The sequence below is a fragment of the Lucilia cuprina genome, chromosome 4 (genome assembly GCF_022045245.1).
Source record: "Lucilia cuprina isolate Lc7/37 chromosome 4, ASM2204524v1, whole genome shotgun sequence".
Lineage (NCBI taxonomy): Eukaryota > Metazoa > Arthropoda > Insecta > Diptera > Calliphoridae > Lucilia > Lucilia cuprina.
In genome coordinates, this window is record NC_060952.1 from 79,203,618 (window position 1) to 79,225,385 (window position 21,768).

Consider the following 21,768-nt stretch of genomic DNA (forward strand, 5'->3'; position numbering starts at 1 on the left):
CTGATTTTCATCACGATTAACAATATTTCTCAAATGTTAAACGTATAAATTTAATGTTATTTATTTTTAGTGTAAATTGTTTCTCGGTATTATATTTTATAACTTTTTTGCAGTTTTATGCATAATTCATATACATGATTTTTAAAAAGTATTTTATATTATAAGTTTTTCCATCACAAAAATAAGTATTTTAGTACAAATGTGACATATATATTAAGAAACTAACAATCAAAGTACACTCTTAACCTTAACTTCTTAAATACTCTTAAAATGTTAGTAACAGACATGTTAAGAGAAATAAAAATATATACATAATATATGTATGTAAAAATCTTTAATAATGTTAAGTTACTATAGTACTTTACATTGACACACTTTTCTAAAAGTTAAATATACGCATACGTTAAAATATTTAAACTTACATATAGCACAGACACAAATTTAAACAGCATCCTTTATTTAACAGTCACAACAACAAGTTAAATAGGAAAACACCAAAAGGAAATACAAAAACAAGAAAAAAAATCTGATGAAAAAACAGATTTTAAAAATATTGGCGTAAAATGTAATCCACTAACAGGAACAAGGTTTAGTTGAAAATTTGCCGGTGAAGTGTAGACAACATACAAGCGGAGAAAAAAAACCTATACCAATAAATAAAATATTTAAGGAAATATTTAAGACTTGTGATTGAAAATTGCATATAAATAAAATAACTGTTAATTTTAAAAGGCATATTGTGAATTTATTTTAAATGTAAAACTAAATTTGCAATGGAAAAAATTTCAAAAAAACTAAAACAACTAATAAACCTCAAGTAAAATGCCTTTTAACAAAAAAAAAACTTTGTTATTGTTTGGAAAATAAAAATAACCTTTGTTTTCTTGTTTTAAAAATTTGTAAATTTATTTTGTAAATAAAATATAAACATATACGTGGGTGCTTGTGTAGGAATAAAGGCTGAAGTTGAATATCTTTACCTTTTCCTTGGAACTACAAAAACTTGACATAGAAACCATTAAAGTGTGTTCTGTTAAGTGCTTGAAAACAGTCTTGAAGACAAATAAAAGAAAAGAAAAAAATAACAAAAAGTATTCGCACAGCTGTTGTTTGAATTGATTAAAATAAAACAAACATATTTTTTTCAGAAAATAAATATGTAAGCACAAAAATATGTAGATAAATATGCAAAGATATGCCAGACAAGCATATTAAATAAATTCAAGCCAAATAAGAAAAAAAAGAAACATAAATAAAACAAATTATTGTATGTTTATTTATAAAAGTTATTCAGTATAAACATAAACATGCACATGCTGTGAGAAGTTTATATAATCTCTAATTAAAAAAAATATATATAATACTTAAAAAGATTAAATGAAAAATGGCAATTCAATTAACCCAATAATGAATATTATGAGAATGTTAACTCAACAATGATATGGTGTTATAAATGTATTAAATAGCAGTTAAACGTTAAAAAATTAAACAATAAATTTAAGTGCAGTGGTAATAATTTAATAAAAATTATAATAGTTAGTTTAAATCTCACATGGATTACCAGTAAACTCACAATATGGATTTAATGAATATATCAACATACATTTGGAATATATTTTTATTGTTTTTATTTTTCCTGCCTGGTGAGTAAAATTAATTATTGTTATTAATTGAAACAGAAAATGTATATGAGTATGTGTATATAAATATAATATAGGAGCTTATTAATAGCTTTTAATATTACTCCAGCAATATCATAAATTATACTATCATTGAGACAAACCCGTAATCGCCTGTTCACAAATAGTTAAATAAGTAGTAATATCACTCAATTGTAAGCACTTACCTATTAAGATACATATCAACTGCTACATATTATCCTGACTAATAACTTCCTATGCATGAATTTCTTATAATGCATTTGTTTTCTATTTATCTGTAAACGATTGTGGTAAGCACTTGCTTTCAAATACATCCCCGTTTTAATATAATGACTTACGGCCTTATGCATAATAAACTTGTATGGCAATGCCCGACTATATGATACCCTGCACCAGTCAGTATGTTATAAATGTTGATTATTTTTTTAAAGAAGCAAGCATTTAACTTGTTAAACACTCCACCACCATTAGTGGTCATAGAGGGTACATATGTATAAGTTTGTCATTCCGTTTGTAATATTGGGAAATATTCATATAAGATCCAACAAAGAATATATTCTTGATCCTTATGAAAATCTGAGTCGATCTATATATCTGTCCGTTTATCTGTCTGTCTAAAACACGCTCACGTAAAAACGAAGCAATGGAACTCTATAAAATTCACTCAAAATATTCATTATTTACCAAAGCAGTTTGGTTTTGTAAATCAGCAAGATCGGATAAACACTTTTAGAGTTATGAACAAAAACTTAAGACGATCTCGAAAAAATTGCGATTTTTTGTACTTTTTACAAAAACTACTGCAGATAAATTAATACAACTTTTAACGCCATGATCAACATTGCTAAAAATCGGTTCAAAATTTCATATACCTCCCATAAAAATATTCCCGGAACTTTTGTTTATTGTTAATAATTTCCCTTAGAATGTCGATATCTTTACAAAATTTTAAAAATTAAAGTTTTATGTCAATAGAATTCATAAAAAGGAAAAAACTTTTCCATCAGTCCAAAATTGGCTCCCATACAATGTAGCTACCTCCCGAAAAATTACTTACTTACTTACTCATTACCTAATTCAGATACACAGAAAAAACTGAAAATGAGTTTTAATTATCAAAATAATTGTATCAAACAAGTTTTGCACTTATAACCAAAATGATGATATCAAGTACCAAATTTGTAAAAATATATTTTTTTTCAAATAACGAATTAATCAGAACAATTAATGTCAATAATTGAGACAAGATTTAAAATGAATTAATTCATTAATTGTATAAATTAAATATTTAATAAATATAAAATTGATTTGTTATTAATTTATTAATCAAGTAAATTGAACTATTTGATAGAGAATTTTTTAAAAATCAATTAATAAGGTGATTAAAACAATCAAATTATTAATCGATTACACACAACGTTAAAGGAATACTAGACCTTTAGCAATGCGTTAGCACTTACAAAAATTATCACTTTATTGATACAATTTAACATATAAAGTGTTTCATAAATTGTAAAGAAACTTGAATATTATATGCCTAAAATTTTATAGACTATTTAAGAATTATAAATATTGTAGCACAAAAATTCAAAATAAAATATTAAAAATAAATCTAAAATAGAAAAGAAGGCCAGAAAAATTTTTTCAATCAATTAAAAAATTAATTGAATTAATTAAAAGTTTAATCAAAATTTTACACTTTAGTTCCAAACAGTTTCAAAAAACGAGATAATTAAGACAAATAAAAATTTGTTTAAATAAAAAATAAAGAAAATTAAAACATGTTAATTGAAAATAAACTACCGATAATTTTTTCTGTGTAATTACACAAAATTCACCACAAATATTATACTTGTATACAGAAACAATACTGTAAAATTTTTTCGATTGGTGAACAATTGGTCATAGCTCCCATACAAGGACCCCTCCCGAATATTATATACAGAAACAACGTAATTTTTTTTTCGATTGGTCACTTAAACGCCCATAAATCTTCACCTAATTAAAATATTTATACAAAATTTGCCACAAATATTACTTTTAACTCCGTAAATGTTACCGTTAATTTTTTCCCGAACGGTCCACAATTGGTCATAGCTCCCATACAAGGAACCTCCAGAAAAATCACTTAAATCCCCATAACTCATTACCTAATTTAGTTAATTACACAAAATTTGCCACAAATATAACCTTTAACTAAAGAAATATTACGGTAATTTTATTGCAATCGGTCCAGAATTGGACATAGCTCCCATACAAGTTCCCCTCCCAAAAATCAATAACTCATTATTTAATTAAGATATTTATACAAAATTTGGCAAAAATATCACATCTATAGACGCAAATGAATATCTTCCTCCCAAAAATTTAAGTGACCTAAATAATTATCTAATTAAGATAAAAATATTACTTCTAAGCATAAAAATGTTACTATAAAATTTCGTTCAGTCCACAATTGACGAGCACGGTTCTCTTCAGAAAAACATTTAAATACATATAACTCCTTGCCAAATAATGATAGGTATGGAAGTTTGGCAAAAGTGTTACTTTTGTATACAGAAAATATACTTTAAATTTGTTTAACGATCATCCAAAATTGTCCGTTATTCTCATATAATGATCACTTCCAAAAATTACGTAAACACTTTTTATTCATTGCACAGTAATCCTTTGTTATCTTCAGAAATGTTACTGTCAATTTATTTTTCCTATCTGTCCATTGAAAACCATTTTCACCGATTTCACTAGTTGCATTATCATAACTATAATTATAAACAAATACCCCCGTATTCATGAAGATATTAATAGTTTATTTTAGGTTTATTACGAACATATTCCTTGCAAAATTCCTACAATAAACCATCAATAACTTTATTAAGCATTAATGACTATGGGTGTTAGTGTACAACAATATGTTTGAATTTACTTAAATTTTTATTAAATATATCGCTAAAGCATATTTTATGGTGTAATGTTTAATAAATTTTGCATTTGTAACAGGTATTAGGTATTCGTATTTTGGCACCTTTCCATTAAAAAACATGAGAAAATATATTTTCACAAATATTTCACCAATATAAAAGTAGCTGGTGAAGGGTATTTAAGATTTGGCACGGCCGAATATAGCACTCCAAATTATTATACCCTACACTACTTTAGTGGCTAAAGTATACCAATCGGCTTAGAATCATTTTCTGAGTCGATTAAGCTATGTCCGTCCGTCCGGCTGGCTGGCTGTCCATGTAAACCTTGCGCACAAGGTACAGGCCTATTGAAAATGGTTAAAATCGGTACATTATTTCGACTAGCCCCCATACAACCGTACCCCCAAATAGGGCATTTTCTCTTATAATTAATTTAAATGATCTATTATGTTAACAAAAGTCGTCAGACTTAGTTTTATAGAACTTTAAATGACACTACCGATTTTTGTAATGATCGGGCTTCATTTGACCCTATCCCCCATACAAACTCCCCTTCAGAAAAGGACTTAAAAGTCGAAATTCACTTACAAACACTAATAACACTTTTAAATTCTACATAAATAATTTTGAACAAGATTATACTCCCCCTACCAACATTTTTAAGGATAGGGCCATATTTTGCCTTATCCCCTTTTGTCAAAAAAAGTAAAAATATTCCGAAATAAAGTTAAAAAGCATACCAAATGCATATTTTTATACCGACTGGTGTAGGGTATCATAATGTCGGCTAAGTCCGACTATTCATTCATACTTATTTTTTTAACTTTATTCCGGGATATTGACAAAAACGGGATCTAAAAGAGGGCTCATAAAGGAGTAGGGGTAAATGCGGGCCTACCGTTATAAAAGTTGGTAGAGGAATATACGTATATTTTAAAGTTATTTATGCAGCTACCCTGCAAAAAATCTGAATTTTTGTTAATGGCCTGTAGTTATTTCATGCATTACTTGGTAATGAGTGTAATGAGTACTGTGAAGCCAGTAATTAGCATAATAGGGGACCTCATTATTTTATTTATGTCTAAGATGGTTTGGTATTTTGGGTGTTACAAGCATCAGCTTATCTCATACCCAGCAAAATATATGATTTTTTGTTAATGGCCTGTAGTGATTTCATACATACCTTGGTAATGAGTGTAATGAGTACTGTGAAGCCAGTAATTAGCTTAATAGGGGACCTTAAATGGGAGTAGGCCCAATTATGGTTCTATGTCTGCCATAATTCAGAATTTAATTTTGGATGTCAAAAAGAAACTAAATTGTGCGAAATTTCATGGCATATGCCTCATAAACAACGAATTTATGAATGTTTGAAGCTTTTTACACCATATTCCGGGGAGTACATTTGTAGAGGGTAGGCACAATTATAAAGTGATTACTTTAAAATTTTTGTAGAAAGATTTTGGTTCATACAAATCATGTTTGTGTCCAATTTGGTTGTTGTTCCCGCATTGTTAAGCCAGTAATAAGCTTTAAAATAATGATGGGGACTTTATATAGGGGTAGTGTAAAATATGGTCCGATCCCAACAAAATTTCATAAAGATATTTGGAGTGATTCAAAACTTATTTCGTAGCCATATAATTATGTTGAAGCCACTAATCAATATCTATATAATTAATAGGCAAAACGATTTTTTGTGACCCCTTTTACTCTTACAGTATACATCCGATTTTTACCATATCATTTTAAAGGTATTTGTTCGCAGATGTGCACAATATATATATTAGTAAAATCGGTTTAGAATTTTAGGAGATATAAGCATTTAAATTTGTTACTAATACATAGAAACATAAGTCCCACGTACGTGGGCTTGAACTAAAAAACAAGCAAAGCAAGAAACAAAACAAAAACGTAAACAACACAGAAATCCAGTGATGCCACATATAATCTTAAAAAATATTAAAAATTTTATCTGTATACGTATGCATATATATTTTTAAATTCTGAATTTTTAATTTAATTTCAATTATGGAGGCTCCCTTTATGTACTCTAGTTATAGTAAATTGTGATCGTCCTTTAAAGTTATAGAATTCGGCGTAGACGTATAAACGAATTATTTTGTTTAATTAATGTGGGATATTTTTTCTTTTTCCTATTGGAAGTCCGTCAATTTATTAAACAAAAAGTTTATATGGATATGAAAGTTCTTGGTGTAAAATTTTCATATTTTAACTGTAATAGTTTCCCAGATGAACGAACACTTTATTAAATTTATTTATCGGTAGTAAAGTGGCTCCGACAAAATTTAAATACTCTGAAAATACTGATATATTTTAAAATATATACCGATTAATATAGAAGAAGAATATTCACAAAAAGTAAAAGAAAAACAAAAGTTCCCCCCGAAATATTCGAGCTGGATCCGGGGCTGATATAGATAGACGTTTGAGTAGTGTATAGTGTCCTATAGTTTCTTTTAGTCGTTTAGGATGATACAGTGAAAAATTTAGAAAAATCAATGCAGCCATTAAGCTGTCTATAAAATCCAAACAAACACTCATTTATTTATATATAAATAAACTCATTGCCAAAATTATTTGCATGTTTTAGTTTTAGATAATAGTCAAAAAAAAATGTGCCCCATTTTAAGCAATTACCAATTATATCAATCTCATTATAATAATGTATTCAAAATATGACAATCAATTTTCTAACGAACAATTAAACAAAATATCATAAATTTCAATAATGCTTACAATATTTTTATATTTTGTTCAACTAAATTGAAATGTTTATGATATTTTGAGGAAAATAAAGAAAATATAGCAAAAATATGTATATAATATTTTCTTGTCTAAATTTTATATAAATGTAAATGTTGATTTATTTATAATTTAGCTGACAAATAACTATTTGCAATGGCAGACACATCACGTTCGGCCATGTGTTTTAAGGAAATTTAGCATGGAAATAAATTTTTTATTTGTACAATGTACATTAGACCGACTCACTTTGTATGAAAAGCTGGACCAAATTAAAGATATGTATTTTGGAATATTTTTTTTTTTTAAATTTATGGGATATCGTTTAAAAGCCACGTCCACGGATGTATTAATCATAAATAACCTTCTGCTTATAATTGCCATATTACAAAATATTTAAAAAAAAAACTATTATAAAACATAACAAAGATGATGGGTAAAATATTAAATATAACATTTCATTTTTTATGAAAACTGTACAGCTCACGAATGGACAAACCTTAATCGAAAATATTTTGGGTAATCTCATATTGCATAACACCGTAAATTTTAAGCTGGTAACTTAAGAACAATTTTTTGTGAGTCGGTCTAATGTACATACATAGATTTGTATTTATGTACGTAAAAGTTTTTACTGACTCAAGGATCTAGTGCGTATGAGTAATATTTGTTTAGTTAAGAATTGTATATAAATCATACTCTTTTCAAGTGGATACTCTTTTGTGCTCAACTAGTGTCGCCTGAGGCTGCATTTAGCCTTTTTGTAACCATCATCAAAAATACGGTATATTGAGGCTGTCATTCCATTAGTAACATATCGAAAACGACTTAGATATCTAATTAAAAGAATTTTAAATATTTGTAAATTAGGGTGGCCTTGTGTCAATTAAAGATTAATTGATTCTATTTTTGATGAGCGGTATTAAAGGATAAGGAGATCGTTTTGTGAAATTTTTATGATTTTTTTCACATTTCTACCATAGAAAAGGTATAAAAGACTGTAAAATTTTTAAATATATAAATTTTTTTACATTTTAACACATTCATTTTTTTTGGAAATTTTTTAAAATTTTATTCTAGTTTATACGGCAGTAAATTGTGCATAAAATGTCCAATAATACTGTCAACTTACAAATTTTGTCTTGCAATATTCACCGAAACGTTGAAAACGTTGCAAATGAAAAATTGTAAGTTCAGATGATAATTAGACATTTTCTGAACATTTTACTGACAACGTTGTAAGACCTGACAACCGTGTAAAATGGAACAAAAACGTAAAAATCGTAACAAAAATTTGAAAACATTTTCCATAAATCATCACAATTAATTACACTAAAAATATAGGATTGTAGGTTTGCCAATATATATTCACATTTTTGCACTTTGAACAAATATGGATTAAAATATAAAAAATAATTCAAGTTTGTTTTTGAAAAAAAAATAATAATAATAAAAAAATAGTCTCCATAATCTACAAAGTCAAGAAAATATTTCCACTAATTTTCATTGAAATCAGACTAAGACTTCCACAAGCTCTAATATAGACAACCAGCTTTAATTTCCTGGACCATATTTAATAGCCACATCCAACACACTTTATTATAACAAACAAATAGATGTTTAGAATAAATTTTGTTAATATTTTTATTAAACTGAATTATTTGCTTTATAATAGAATGAAACCATAAATGAAATTTTGTACATAAGTTTTTAGTACGTTAAATAAAGATATCGAGCACAAAACCGTTCTGAAAAGAGAGTTTAAAATATTAAAATAAAATACAAAACATATCGAATTTTGACTAACAGAAAAACCATTTCAGTGAAATAATATGAGGTTTATTATTTAATAATTTCAATATAATACATTAAATAATTCTATGTAAAAAACTTAAAAATATAAAAATTTTTCAAAAAGTGCAACATTTGTAATAATTTTGAAGTTGTATGTAAAATTGTGTTATCTCATTGAAATCGTCTCTCAAAGACCTTTTCATAATCTTTACACTGAATTTTTATATGGTATACTATTTGACAGAAATATAAAAGAAAATATAAAAAACCCCCTTAAAATGAATTTTCTATACTTTGATCCGGATTACCAAATATAGACGTCAGTACAAAAATTTTGAGAAATGATATCTTAGAGAAAACTAAATTTCCATTTTTGATAGAAACTTCAGCAACTTTTATTTTGGAGCCACTATAATATTTATATGAATGCATATGCCACACAAGATCGAAATGTTAAATTGTGTAGACTATGAACAGAATGACAGACTAGTATGTATTTAGGACTATAACTAAATGTTATATTTTTCAAAAATGGCCACTAAAATTTACGAAAAGGAAATATATATAACCTAACCTATAAATCGATCCTTTTCTTATTGTTTTAGCAATATTTGTATTATATTTATGCTGAATTTTATTATCATATATCGATAGTAATATTAACATCAAGCTTATTTTTGCAATAAGGACTTGGGACAATTATGGACCGAGCTCTTTCGCAAGAGTATGATGTGTAGATTGTTTGACAAAAAGACGTCTAATTCTGCTATTTATTTTATATTTATTAGTTCTTGATATTAAAAAATTATATAAACATGAGTAAATATAATTTCTAAGTGTTATCATCTTTAAGTTTTATTTAATAACTTTCTTAAAAAATAAATGGTATAAAAAATATGGTATCCATTTTTTATTGTAGAACATACTGTTAATCTTGACTACAAAAAAATAAAATATAATAGAACATAACAAGTAATAAAAAACATGGCAAAATAGAAGCGATAATAATATTAATGCACACAACTTGTTTAATGCCGCACAAGAAATGGAAATGACAAGAAAAACTTTTCATTTTTCTTCCTTGAGCTTAAGTTTCTGTATTCGGAATATTGTGACTGCTGTTTGCTGTTAAAAATAAGTATAAAAACTCTGAAACAACAGAAAAGCGGAAAAAAATTAAATGCGACAAAATAACAAGAAAATGGTTAATCCTTATATATTATGTATGTATGTATATACCATAGGAAGGAGCCAAAAAAATGAAATGCTTAAAAAAGTCATAAAATTATTTTACTCTACTAACAATTTGCTAAATATGAACGCACTTTCAAACGGTTGTATAAATGTTGTTAAAAATTAAATGAAAAAAGATTTAAAAACATCACTCACTCCTACATATAAATCAGATAAAAGCAAAAAAGACAATGCAAATTAACTGACAACATTGCTAAAATAAGAAAGAAAAGTTTTCAAAACTAAGTAAAATTAACCGAGAAAGATTTTAAATACAGCTGGCAACAGGAAGTAATTTATAAAATAGCAAAAGTACACATCAGCTGCATTTTATTATAATATATATTTTTTTGCAAGTAACAATACTGAGAAATGACGAAGAAAACAAAAAGTACATGTATTTTTTTTTTGTAAACATAAGTTCTGACTTTGGTCAAGTCGAATAATATAATAGTCTTAAATATTTGTGTGTTTCTTATCAGTAGTTACATTTATTTGTTAAATATTAAAAAAAAAATCATAAATAACAATTAAAACAATAAATAAGTGAGAAAGTATATGCGGGCGTGGCCAAGCATATGTTACCCTATACCAGTTATAAATATTTAATTTGTTTTATTTTTTTGAAAAACTATTTTCTTGTATTGGATATACTTAAGTTGTGTGCTTCTTGAATCTTACAGCGTTGTCATTTTTATTCTTAAACGTTATCAGAAACATTTCCGAATATTTTCCAAGACAAAAATCGTAAGACAACACAGTTATTAGATACAGTTATCTGAACATTGTTTGACAACATTGTAAGATCTAAGAACCGTATAGCTTGAAGCAATTAATGGATCAAAAAACAAAATTTCTGTAATTTACTTAAATCTAGATAAGGCGAAAATATGCATATAAAAGGATATTTTTTGGTACATTTTCGTTTTCCAAAAGATTTTTTTTGGTACATACTTAATTTCATGTTTCAAGGTTCATTTAAGAAAATTAAAAAAGTACCTTATGAAAATCAAAAAAGTACCAAAAAATTCCCTTCTATAGATTCTCACATAACCAGGGCTGTACATACCTAATTTCATGTTATAAATTCAAAAAGTACCATATGAAAAACGACAAAATACCAAAAAATTCCCTTCTATAGGTTCTCACATAATCAGGGCTCTACATACCTGATTTTATGTTTCTAGATTAAAAATTATAGAATATTTAAAAAGGACCTTTTGAAAACCAAAAAGTAATAAAAAGTTTCATTTTATGGGAATTCCGACTCGACATACTTAATTTCATATTTCTGGCTTCAAGATTATAAGAAATCAAAAAGTACCTTTTGTAGAACGTAAAAGTACCAAAAAGTCCTCTTTATGTGTTCTCACATAATCCGGACTTTACTTAGCTACCCAGCAAAATCTTTACATTCCCGGTAAGAAGGTGAATAACTAGTTATTTTTGTTCGACGATGACCAAAAAATAACTGGTTATAAATCTGCTTACCCGACTTCTTCGGATTTTAAACTAGTTTTACAGTTATTTTTCATGTTTGCTAGCCTATTTTCTTACTTAATGCTCCAATAAAAAGTAGTTTTATCATTCTATCTGGAATGGTTTTCACACAAATGTAAATATTAACATTTCTTGAAAAAAAACTTCCAAAATCGACTACGGTTGGAACTAACTAAATCCTTTTTACACATACGCAATAGACAATTGACTACAAATTCCATTCAAAAAATTAATTTATTTTATTGATAACGAGAACTCATTGCAAAGTAATGTATGAAATAACTACATTTCCTACAATACTCATTACCAAATTTGGAAAATATTTTACTGGGTAATTTCATGTCTCTGGGTTCAAAAGGTACGTTTTGAAAAACGAAAAAGTACCAAAAGTTCTAACTTAATCCAGGTTGCACATTTTTGTTGAAATTTCCAGAGGTTGTCTTGGATGTTTGTTCATTTCTCAGCATTTATGGACCGATTTTTCTAATTATAAATAGCAATCTTCCCGAAAGCATGTCTAATAGAATTATTGAAGATATTGGCGATATCTGCAGTTTCTAAAAACTTTAACAAACATACAGACCGACAGATGGATATGGCTTAATGGGCTCCGCTATATGTAAGGATTCCATTATATTATAGAAATGTCACACGAAATGACAAACGTATTAATACCCTTCTCACGAAGGTGAAGGGTATAAAAATACAATATTATTTATTGTTCAGAAAATTTTGGAACTGAAAATGGGCAGAATCGGTCAACGATTTCACATAGTCCCATCACAACCATCACAAATTCGTCGATTATATAGCAAATATCACTTTAACGCTCATTATTGGACGAAATGAAATAAGTACCTAAGAGTGCCTTGAGAGTTTTTTCATTATATTACCTCTGTCATACGCGATTTAGCTATGTCCGTCTGTCCTTCTGTCCATCTGTCTGTGTAAAACAGGCTCACGATAAAACGATTCACCCAATGTTCTTCGTTTTCCTAAGTTGCTCTTATATACATAAATTCACTATAAAATTGTTTTACGACCGGTCCATATTTGGTCATAGTTTTCATACTAGGTCCAGAAAATCAGTTAGATTCACAATATTTATTACCAAGTAATGATATAGATACAGAATTCTAAAATTTTTCTTTATATACATTGGACATAGCTCCCATACAAAGTCCTTTTACGAAAATTTCTTAAACGCACATTACTTATTACCAAATAAAGCTATTGATACATAATTTGGCAAAAATATTAGTTTTGTATACAAAAATTATATTTCTCCTCTACTAGGTCGAGCCCTTAAAAGCGCTTTAACCGTATTTAAAGAGCATTATCAATTTGTGTTGAACAAAATTTTGTGTAGAACAAAATTATATGTGTATTTGTATTTTTGAAAATCTCTAAATCTTTCATATATGCATACATGCAAATTACTAAATTTATAATGTTCAATAAATTTTCGAATTGTAATAAATTTAACTTTTGGGATTTTTCTATTAAAGACATAAGAAAACTTATTTCTACAAATATTTGATCAATTGGAAAAGTTATAACATTGAAATAGCTGGTGAAGGGTATTTAAGATTCGGCACAGCCGAATATAGCAATCTAACTTGTTTTTTGTACCTCCTAAATATTAGAAGTTTTTGAACTTTTTAGTGGATTTTATTGATGTTAAAGTGACCTATATACGTAGAATCTATATTTATTTTCGCCATTACATTAAAATTACTTCATTCGTAAAGGCGTAATTAATACACAAATATAAAGCAAAATAAATTAACATAAAAATATATTATTATTTTAATATATATGTATAAGGTAGGGCCACTAAATACTGTACTAAATAATAGTTCTACTTATCTCTTTTATTTGAAAAAAAAAAAACATTTACACAACTTAAAAAACATTTACCCTAAAACAAATTTTTGCATAAATAATAACAAAAAATTTCACTACTAACCTTCAGTATTTTTCTATATTGTATTCCCTTATACTACTTTATCATTGTTGTACTTGAATACAAATCTGTGTTAATTTAAAATTTTCTCTTGTGTTTTTATCATTGCCTAAAACATTAGTTAAATATAATCTTTATGTAACCACAACAGAGCTTACAGGAAATTAAATCTTCCATTATTAAAACGACAACATAAAATACAACAACAACAACAACAGCAAAGATAACAATAGAAGCAACACTAAAGCAGGATTATCTGGTTGACTTAGACCAACGAGCCAACCAACCAAACACCACATTCAACCAATAGTATTAAGGACACATTTGAAGACCAAGAATATAAATAAATGAAACAACACTAAATACTTACACTAACACATTGAACCAAAAATCATCATACAACGACTAACGGCAATTTTAACAATATGAAGATTATTTTAACGCCTTTTAACAATTTATATTATTTACACACAAACACATAATCTTTATACACACACATTTACATATACACAAATACACCCACAAAAATAAAATGTAAGTAAAATAACAATTGCATAAATAATGAAATAATTTCTGCCTTCCGATTAAAATAAAGAAGGCTAAGAAGACAAAATGTTAAAGAAGAAAAACAAAAAAAAAAAACATGTAAAAAGATAATTAGCGACAGCTTCTATTAGCTTATCGTGAATTTATAATAATAACCTAGATAATATAATAAGCTTTGAAAGTAACTAGATTAAAATTATTTTATGAATTTTACGGGTATTGAGTGATGATATAATCAAAGGGAACTTTGTATGTAATTAGCACATTTTACATGAAGGCCAAAGAGAAGTTTTAGATAAAATGTAGTACATTAAAAAACAGTAGATCATAGAAGCTAAGCAGGACACGACAGAAAATTTTCATTGTTCGAAAAGCTTTTAAAGTCATCAAATACTTGTAATTTATAGTACAAATTCGTACATAAGGTTTTATATTTAAGATCTAGGCAGAAGTCTAAGCAATGACGGAATGCGTAAATTGGCACCAACAGGGGTTAATATATTTACAGACAGCTAGACGTCAGTTAGTTCGAAATAAGCTGATAAAAATAAATCTAAGACCGTACTGGAATGTAAGAAAGCTTTTAGGTATACATCATATGGATACTAGAACATTTAGGTAATCGGCAACGAAATGACATATGTACTAGCTTTAGTTAACTCAAAGAACCCAAAACCATCCATCGGTGGATTATGTGGGTGAGAGAATTTTTGGGATGATAAAACGGTGCGGCGACCGGCGACATGAGCAGGACGAGAGCAAGTCTGTGGTTAGTTTTTTGCAGGTATACAAATTGGATCCAAACATTTTGGAAGTGACATTTTTTGTCAAATTTTTTTCGGATTTTATGTATACATGTACATCCTCCTTTCGAACTAACTAACTAACTAACTAACTAACTAACTAACTAACTAACTAACTAACTAACTAACTAACTAACTAACTAACTTACTTACTTACTAACTAACTAACTAACTAACTAACTAATTAACTAACTAACTAACTAACTAACTAACTAACTAACTAACTAACTAACTAACTAACTAACTAACTAACTAATTAACTAACTAACTAACTAACTAACTAACTTACTAACTATAGTTATACAGCGACAGGACAACTTTTTCGAGATATCGTCACACTTAGCTGCAAAACATTCTTTGAACTTGATATACCACATCATCCTATCAACCTAATATAGTAAGACTAGCATACCCTGGGTGCTTTGCTACCCTAACTTATACATTCAAAATTGTTTATTCCTAATGTGCTAAAAAAGTACCATAAATACAGTTTTCTCCCTTTTACACGTAAAAAGGACTGAATTTTAAAAAAAAGTACGAAAAAGGTGTCTCATAATTTTGGGATATGTATCCAAAATATTAATAAAATTTTGACTATGTTAATTATTTCAAAAGTTATAAAGGGCTAAAAAAGGTACCGAAATCATCTTTGTTACACATTTTTGCCCCTTAAAAGTACGAATTTCAAAAAAGTGCCAGACACCCATCTGGTCTTTTTAAGAGTAGATACAGGTGTTCTTGTATCACTTATATTGTGTAAGAAAATTAAGAAATTCTGTTTTACCCGTATTTACTCGTATTTTCCCTTTTTTTAACCGTAAATGTAAAAAATTTCCAAAAATCCCTCCTTAGTTGTTCTACATAACCAAAAACACATCTACTGTCAAAATTTCATGATTCTAGACTCAGCTGTTTGGTTTGTGCGATGATGAATCAGTCAGTCTGTAACGGTACTCTTTTATAAGTATATATAATAGATAATAGATATATGTAAGTTTCAAAGAATGTGTCGAACTCTATATACTTAGAATCACCATAGGATAGGGTAAAATATAGACATATTCTTATTAAGTTTAAGCAAAAGGATTTTTAAGTATTTTACTAAAATATACAGCTTTTTAACGACTACAGGGTGTTATAATTAAAGCCGTTAATTTGAAAAAAAAGTTTTCACATATGGAAAAGTTGATATGTATGTAAAAATTAAAATGAAAGAACTTATAGCAATTCGGCATACTCCGATTTTTATAATCAGCGTTTATGTCCTTATTAAAGTACTTCAAAGTCTAAAGGACTTATAATTTCAAACGAATATTTAAAATATTTTTATGTATTGTTCGTTGCTAAAATTGGTATCAAATGAATGCTGGGAATTGGTACATTCTATCTATATTATTTATTTGACTCACTTAAAGAAAGGTCTAATTTTTGACACAAAAACTTTTAACTATTTTATTGTGACAAATATTCTTTAAGATTTTTATTTTATTTCAATCCTAATGAATTGAAATAAATCATATTACTTTGAAGGAGAAGTTCTCAGCTTTAATGTGAATACCAAAAAAAATAAATAAATAAATTTGGAATTCCATCTTTTAAAACTTTAAAGTCCTTTTACACGAGCTTATTATGAAAAACTGAGTACACAGAGTTATTACTAATGGTCCTATGATCTGATGGTGTATGTATAAGTTTCGCTATAGACGAATATAACATTCTTACTTGTAGGTAGATGTAGGTTTCTTAAAATGTGTGTTTAAATAGTAAGTAAAGTCCCACGTTTTTATTCAATAAATATTGAAAATTCAAATCAATATATTTATATTCATTCAAATATTGTGTTTCTAGGTTCTGCAGTTTGGACTTTAAATTGTATATTTTGGTTTAATAATTGTATATTTGGTTTAATAATAATCATTAACTATGGCTCTTGCTAAAACTTTTATTAAGTAACGTTTGAAGTATCTGCTGAAAAAAAAAAATATTTATTTTTTTCCTGTTAATGTTCAACAAAAATTTATAAAAGATATAAAACATTCATTGCACCAAAAAATTAATTTCTTAAAGTTTTCAAACATTTTTGACCCAAAAAATATTCACAAAAAATTCATTATTTTTCTTTTTATATCCTCTTCTTCTATCTAGGTGCAATTTTGGAAAGTTTCGAAAAAAATAATACAAAGACTTTAATAAAAAATCTACAATTGGATTTAAAAGATATAAACTCAATGGAAACCATAAACAAAATGTCATCAACAGCACCATCAGTCTTTTCGACAGCATTAGCATTAACAGCAACAACAGAAACACCAGTAAAAGCAATATTGCTATCATCATTAACAAAAACAACACAAACAATGACAGCAGCAAAAGCAGCTACAACACAAACAACAACTGAATCGATAAAATTGTTGTCATCTGAACAGAAGACACAAAACGACACAAGCCAACAACAACAAAAAGAAAACAACCATTATAAACAACCAAAAAAGACGAAAAGAAACCTGAAGGTAACAACAGGCAGCAATCATGAAATATTAAAAAGCAATATGACAACAATAGCAACATCACCAACTGCAACACTAATAGACGAACAACGAAAACAAGAGCAACAAACTAAATTATTTGCAATATCAGCAACAGATTTTCCAAAAAACAAAACTGATTATATTTTACCAACTATACTACACGACAGCATAAATACACTAAGAAATAATGACAAGACTCGGGCTATACGAGAAAATACTTCTCAACTGCAACAAGCTGGAAAAATCATGTTAACAAAACTTCACATAACAAAGAAAAGTATTCAGAATTCGTTGGTAAGGAATCCTTTTGAAAATGTTTACAAGGATCAAAATGCATTAGGCCAACCAACAATAACAAATATAAGCAGTATAAGTGAACTTTACATCGATGACCCTGATATTTACGAGGACAAAAGCGACAGTATGCTACATCGAAATAATTATGATGGTATTGGTCAGAAAACAAATACTCTAAATACAGAAACTATAACAATTAATAGTATTAACAAGAGTAATCAAGCAGCAGTTATATTAGCAATAACAACAACGACTACAACGACTAGAAAACCATCAACATTAGCAACAAAACAAAACCACATGTATGACAACAATAGTGCATTATCCTATTTACCATACCAAAGTGCTGCTTTAAAGGCGTCCGCTCCTAATATGAAAACATTGAACAGCAATCTAAATATGTATCCTGGCAGTGGTAGTAGTATTAGTCGTGGTAGCTTTGGTGGTGGCAGTAGTAGTAGTTTAAAACGAGATACATTAATGTCTTTGGCAGGCATAATATCAACAACAAAAGCAGCTGCTGTTGACAATAGTTTTATGAAAAATTCTACCAATAGCCATATATTGCATACTACTGATGATGTTGAGAAGGAAAATGTATTGAAAATACAACATAATTTTAAAAGCAATAATTCTTTAGCAATGAAACAAATATCACAAACAACAATGAAAATAACACCACCAACAACTACAACAATAGCATTAAATAAAACATTATCATCATCGTCGACGTCATCATCAGCACTACCATTTAATGTATCATCAACACACTCCGTCACATCAGCAGCAATCATATCAACAACAAAAGAAATCCCTACAACAACAGTAACAACATCAACCTCAAAATCTACATTAAGAACTACCACACGACGTCGCAAAATTCCAACGACAACATTAAAACCACCTCCTACTATTGATGACTATCAAACAATAACTAGCCAAGCTGGGACACATGCTTATTTACCTTGTAATGTAAGTATGATTTTTACTACAGGACTAAATTATTAGTTTGTATTTCATAGATATATACATAAGAGGTGTTCAAAAATATAGATTTTTCTCAAATTGGTCTCATTTCGTTTTTTTTATCGAGATAGTCTAAAATGTTCTGTTCCTATTTAGCTGATTTAAAATTGTTAGACAATATAAACAAGTGAGAGTGTTAGATTCGACTATCCCGAATCTCATATACCCATCATCAAAGCGTCTAAAATATACTGTAAAAGGCTCCCCTATAAACATCATGATGATATTTGGAATATGGCTTAAGTCAATTATAGACTGAGCTCTTTTAACATAACAAAATATAATTTTTTTTAACAAAATATTTCTAGTAAATTTTAAATCTTGATCGTATGAGTAATTTTTTGAATAGGACCTTCATATGCGTCAATTATTAACCGATACTCATGAAATTGTGTACAAAGATTTCATTTTATATAGAACTTGTTGATGACAAATTTCATCGCAGTACTCGTATTGTAAATAAGGAAAATTCGAATTTTAATAACCAAAACGCTTTTCTGAAGGGAACATTTTATAGGGGTTGGGGTCAGTTATAGATCAGTCAGTGCTCATTAAATTCGGAATAGGAAATTACGTTCCTAAGTATAAACTTTCTTATGTCGATTTCCATCGCTGTAATAGACGGACAGACAAACGGATAGAAGGGCAGACGGACATGGCTAGATCATCTTAGAATTTAATAAGGACTCAGCATATATATATTTTTATATGTCTATGACCAACATTTCGATGTGTTACAAACGGAATGACAAAATCAATATATTCCCATCTCTTTTGATGGTAAGTATAAAAATATATTTTACTTCAATAACAATTAATAAAGCTTCAATTACAGTTTTATTTCAAGTAAACATTACCCACTAATCGATTCATGGTTTCAGACTTACAATTTTACGCACACTACATTTAATTCTACCAATTATACACATTTTGTAACCAATCGGAGTCTAGAGAATTTAGAGGATCATAATTATATATCTGTTTACTCCTGTCCATAGATCGCCGTATTCGTTGTATAGCCAGCTGATGGCCGAATGTTAAAAAAACAAGTTAGAGTGCTATATTCGGCTGAGCCAAATCTTAAATGCCCTCCACCAACTATTTTTATATTAATACTTTTCTAATTGATCAAATATTTGTAGAAACGATCGTAAAAGATTTTTTAAGCTAAATTTGTGTACATGATATCTATATTTCAATCAAATTTTGTATTTATATCGTAACTAAGTTACAAGTAATGTGTGATTTTCTAAAGGGACCGACCGAGCCTCTATTATGAACCGATTGTAAAAAAACTTGAAATTGATTTTTTGTATACAAAACAAATATTTGTGCCAAATTTTGTATATGTATATGGTAATGAGTTATGTGCGTTTAAGAGATTTTCGTAAAAGGACTTTGCATGGGAGCTATGTCCAATTATGTATATAAAGAAAAAAATTAAAAAATTCAAACATTTATGTGTACAAAAATAGTATTTATTCCAATTATTTTATGGGTATTATTGTTTGGTAATGAGTTATGTGCCTTTAAGTGTTTTTTTAAAGCGACCTTGTTTGGGAGCTATGATCCATTATGAACCGATCGCAAAAAAATTCACAATATTATTTCTCTGTATATAAGCATATATAGGAACTATGATCAATTATGGACCGATCAGAAAAACTTTTCACAATAATATTTGTATGCATATGAGCAATACTTATACCAAATTTTATATAGCTTTCTTAATTTAGTAATGAGTTTTGTGCTTTTAAGTGATTTTCAGGAGGGGACCTTGTATGGGAGCTATGACCAATTGTGGACCGATCGAAATTTTATATGGATATCTTATTTTAGTAACGAATTATGTGCGTTTAAGTGATTTTCGGGTGGGGACCTTGTATGGGAGCTATGTCCAGTTATGGACCAATCCAGAAAATTTTTATTCGGAATGAGTTCTATTAACATAAGATTTCAATCTGTGAAATTTTGTAAAGATATCGACATTGCGACGGAAGTTATTAACAAAAAATCAATTTTTCGGGAGTATGTACTTTTATATGGGAGGTATATGAAATTGTGGACCGATCCTGACAATTTTCCGCAGAGATGAAAGTCTTGTGCAGAAACAAATGCATAGTGATTTTTATGGAATTATCTTGCATAGTTTTCTAGAAAATTTCATCAGAATGTGTAAAATATGCTTAGTTTAACGTGAGCGTGTTTTAGGCAGACAAAGCCCCCATTTGAAAGTCCGTTAGTTATTCTCGAAATGTTCACATGAATTTTAAAATTCTTTATGTAAAATTTGATGATTCTTGCTCCTATAGTTTTCAGATGTACACATTTATCTATTTAATTCATATGGGGGCTCCAAGCCCCGAAAGAAAGTCCGTCTTTTTTCTCCAAAATGTTCAGATGAATATTAAAGTTCTTCGTGAAAAAAATCGAATAATCTAGTTCTATTAGTTTCCCTGACTCCGACAAAATCTGAGGACTCTAACTGTTCTACTTAGTAGAACAAATATTTCACGTTTAGTGTAATGCATGAAATTTACTAATGTAAGACTCATTATTAGAAGTGTGGAATTAGGAATTATATTAAGAACAAGTAGGAAAGTATAGTCGGGCATAGCCGACCATATAATACCCTACACCATGAGTATATTTTAAAAATTTTTATTTTTTATAAAGAATCTTTTATGTTGAATATTACCATAATTCCAAAATATTTAAGCAAAT

The 21,768-nt window shown here is 28.1% G+C and overlaps 1 protein-coding gene across 1 annotated transcript in view; it reads left to right on the forward strand.

Annotated features, from left to right (window-relative positions):
• Positions 1–613: 613 nt before the first annotated feature.
• The window catches only part of LOC111690942 (mucin-5AC), a 40,009-nt gene continuing 18,854 nt past the window's right edge, over positions 614–21,768 (forward strand). Inside the window, exons 1-2 of the mRNA XM_046950317.1 lie at positions 614–1,643; positions 17,339–18,990. Coding sequence (XP_046806273.1) covers positions 1,577–1,643; positions 17,339–18,990 — 1,719 coding nt within the window. The 5' untranslated portion in view covers positions 614–1,576. The remainder of the gene's footprint in view (positions 1,644–17,338; positions 18,991–21,768) is intronic.